At 56.2% G+C, this 3,716-nt stretch overlaps 1 protein-coding gene across 1 annotated transcript; it reads right to left on the reverse strand.

Annotated features, from left to right (window-relative positions):
* Positions 1-389: 389 nt before the first annotated feature.
* On the reverse strand, positions 390-2,428 carry PHACADRAFT_149803 (uncharacterized protein). The gene has a single exon (XM_007399144.1). The coding sequence runs from the start codon at positions 2,224-2,226 to the stop codon at positions 1,267-1,269; it is 960 nt and encodes a 319-aa protein (XP_007399206.1). The 5' UTR covers positions 2,227-2,428; the 3' UTR covers positions 390-1,266.
* Between the last annotated feature and the right edge of the window lie 1,288 nt (positions 2,429-3,716).

Raw genomic sequence — 3,716 nt, forward strand, 5'->3', positions numbered from 1 at the left:
TTAGGGCAGTTGCACTGAGGTCGGACACTTAAGTTGCGGGCGTTATCGACAGAACGCTGCGAATGCGCGGGCGGTTTTCGTGTATCGGAACATTTGCTTTGCTCTATCGACTTTGTGTATATTTCCTGTCTTTATGGGACGGCGTTGCGTACGATCTCTGGATTCGACCACTTGTTCTTCATGTTTCTGGTCTAGATCTTTCAAAGAGCACCCATACATTTCGCTCGGCCTTCTCACTTCACTAGCTTCACTTTGTGATTCCTTATGTCATTGCCTATTTCGAGTCCGTTTGTAGATTATTGTGCAGGGTGGACTAAGAGGCGGAATAAACACAGTGTGAAGACAAAACCGCGCTCAATGAGGCGCAACGGAGGCGCTTAGTCAAGTCGAAGGGGAATTACGAACTGCCCAGAAGATCCACGTCGCTTTCCGTGGTCGACTTGCTCTTGCTTGCTCACCTACGCCTCATCGATGTATCCAGAGTCAATACCCACCGCTTTCGTCTCTACCTGCGGAGTATGCACAAGCTGCGCGCATCCCTCGTCATACTCGACCCCAGAATCTGCACTGCTTATACAAGGTATGCTTCCAACGCGGGCATTTCCGTCCCGCCCCAAAGCTCGGGCGGCTGTCCGACCCCTGCACCCTCGTCATACTCTTCGCCGCTCGTTCCCTCGCCCTGCTTTACTCTCGAGCCCATCGACCCCTGCCGCTTCCGAGGTCTGTTCAACTGCCGCATCCCGAGCGCTTTCTGCGGTAGACGGTGCAGCCTCCGAAACCGTGTCCGTGGATGTTCCACCCGCCCGCGCGGCTGCGAGCCGTCGCAGGTACTCCTCCCTATCGCGGCCGAAGTAAGAACAGTCCGAGCGCAGCAACCACTCGGCTTGTTCGGCGACGTCGAGGGTGATCGTGGTGCCGTCGATGGTGTGCTCCGTCGGTACGGACAACACGTCCGCACTCGTGACGAGGTCCGAGTGGAAGTTCGTGAACTGCAGTTTGCCTGAATCGAGCGCCCACGTGAGCTGCGTGCCGCGTAGCACAGAGCATAAAACCCTCTTCGGGACCTCGAAGTCTTGGCTGCGCAGCGGTGTACGGCGGAGGAGGAGGCAGCGCATGTGCGGGGAGTCGACGACGGGTCGCAAGACGTCCCAAGGGAGGGTATCCACGGTTTCGACGTCCGCGAATGAGAGACCGAGTTCGATTTCTTCGACATGCGCCAGTCGGAGCCTCGCATCTTGGCCTGCGCTCGGTCGGCAAACCTTGACCCTAACACGGACAACATCGTCCACAGACTCGCCTGTTACAGGTGTGCAGCAGCAGATTTCTACCACGTCTAACGAAAGAGTGAGTTTCGTGGCACGGCTTGCACCAGTGAGAAGACGTACCGAACATGCTGCCGTTATGGTAATCAAGCTCCACAACCGCCCCTTTGAATGTGTCTGGTATCAATGCCAGCAGCGCTTGCAGAGTCGCGCTCCACGTGCGGTCGTCGAGACCCATGCGACGACCAGCCGCAACGACGTCGGCAGCTAGCGCTGCTTGGGCGGAGACCGCCATATCCTTACACCCCGAGATATCGCACCTCAGGAGGCCCGATGATGCGCGTCGACGAGCTCTGCGTGACTGGACGACCGGCGACGGGTCAAGGAAGGTGAGTCGGTGGCAGGCGCAGTTCTCGAGTGCGGGAAAGTTGTCGACGAGCCGCGCGAGCTCGGTCGTGCTCGTGAATACAACGCCGTGGATGGTAAGCTCTGAGAGTCGGACGTAAGATGGAGTGACACTCGGTATCGATTGAAACGGAGCCCAACGGCCGACCATTGGTGTAAGGTCGTCCGCGCGGTTCACGACGGTGCACTCAAATAGTGTCTCTCGGAGTCGGGCGGAGAGTCCATGGACGTGGTGAAGCCATGGTTTTGCCTCCATAGCTTCTTGGTGGATCCTTATACGCCAGATGGCCCCGGACAGAGACGAGGACGCGAACCGGGGGCTGCAAACGATGTTCTTCAGAAAGCGCACATCTTCGGCACTACGCAATTCGAGGATTGAGAAAAGGAGAGGTCTGATGGCATCGGACCAGTGCTTGCATACGAGGCTGGGCGCAACGAGCTCGCGTTTCAAGCGACGACGTTCGTCTGAGTCATGGCCAAAAGGATCAGCTAGAGTGATACAGTTGAGAGTGTACGATAGTATTTCAGGCGGCAGATCGGCTCCCGTTGTGCGTGACATCTTTCGGGGCGGGGAGACACACGCAGAAGAGTTTGCGAGGTGCGAGAGGGTGGCGTATGCGGGTGGGCGATGCACGACGTACCTACAGCGCTATCTCACGGCCAGAGGCGCACAGCTACAGCCATCTGCCGAGTGTGTACAAGGTTCAGAAAGACACAATCTTGCAGAGGCGCCCCGCGCGGCAGTTACGCTTCCCAAGTGTGTGGTGGCAGCGACAAAGCATCGAGGCATGGCGCACAGACGACCGACGCTGTCAGTGAAGCTTGGCCCGATCATCGGCACAAAGGATCTGATGCGCCCCGCCAGAGCACGTGTCTCCCGCAGCTTCCGCCAGGCGTCCGCGCGCGACGCGCGTATCAGCTTGCAAGCCAGCATCCACTTTGCGCCCAAACGACCTTCGCACTAGACGACTTTGTGCCCCGCGCTCACCTGGAGTTCGACAGTCGCACGTGGAACAAAGACTTTCGATGGTATCTAGGTATCCGATAGGGTGTCATCTGGCGTTTTTGAGACTGAGGACGGCACATTGCTTGGTACGTCGTCGGAAGCTATCAGTCATGACTCGCGCAAAACTCACCGTGGACTCCCCATCAGACCTGGCTTGAGCCATCTCCAGAAGACAATATTACGAATGTGTATACGAACGTCGATGCTGCCGAACGCAAGGTTAGGTCTCGGAGCCGTTTACGTACCATCAGCAAAACCGCCAGCTCTTGAGGAGCGTCTTGAGCGTCTTGGATAACATGCTCAAGACGCCCAAGACCCCAAGACATCCGGTGTTAGCCAAGCTATGTCGTTTGTCTTGGGAAGACGCCTGGTCTTGGCCAAGACTCTCAAGACAGTCAACCAAGACAAGCTCAATGCAGCATGCTTATGGGTAAGACGGACATATTGGCTCAATCACACTCATATAAAACAGCTACAAATTGTATTTGTATACTTCTACTAAGACTGTGTACGTGTACTACCTGCTTAACTTGACAATGACTACAATGAAGGCAGATTGCATGTGGCTTAACACAGGTGTACGAAGTTTCAAGGCTGGCATGAGATCTTCAAGTGTCAGTGAGAGTAGCGGCCAGTGGGCGGAGTACGAATGAGAACGTACCTCATCCGACCCAACGCACGAGCTCCTCCACCTTCACGACCTTCGCATTTTGCAGGGTTCTTGGTGTTTCATATACGTGGACAGAAGGCCACAGGGTGCCCACAGCGGTTGTAATTCAGAACGTGCTGCTTGTGCGGGCACGCAATGGTCTGTCCGCTCCACCAATCAGAGGGCAGCGCCCAGCGGCCTTCTGCCCATGCTCACCGTCGCCATCGCCCGCTTTCACAGGCTAATCATACTGGGCTGCCTGCAACCTACCAAAGGGCGCCTGTGTCCTGGATGTTTCGACACCGTATGCCGACATGCTCTACAGAATTTCAGGAAGGAGGTCTGTGAAGGTACCAATGATACAAGCTCAGGCAAACCGAATTCTAGCTGATCG

The sequence above is a fragment of the Phanerochaete carnosa genome, assembly GCF_000300595.1.
Source record: "Phanerochaete carnosa HHB-10118-sp unplaced genomic scaffold PHACAscaffold_8, whole genome shotgun sequence".
Classification (NCBI taxonomy): Eukaryota; Fungi; Basidiomycota; class Agaricomycetes; order Polyporales; family Phanerochaetaceae; genus Phanerochaete; species Phanerochaete carnosa.

Bases quoted from the DNA above. Each gene is read 5' to 3' on its own strand.
- PHACADRAFT_149803 (XM_007399144.1), bottom strand. From the start codon at position 2,226: ATGTCACGCACAACGGGAGCCGATCTGCCGCCTGAAATACTATCGTAC.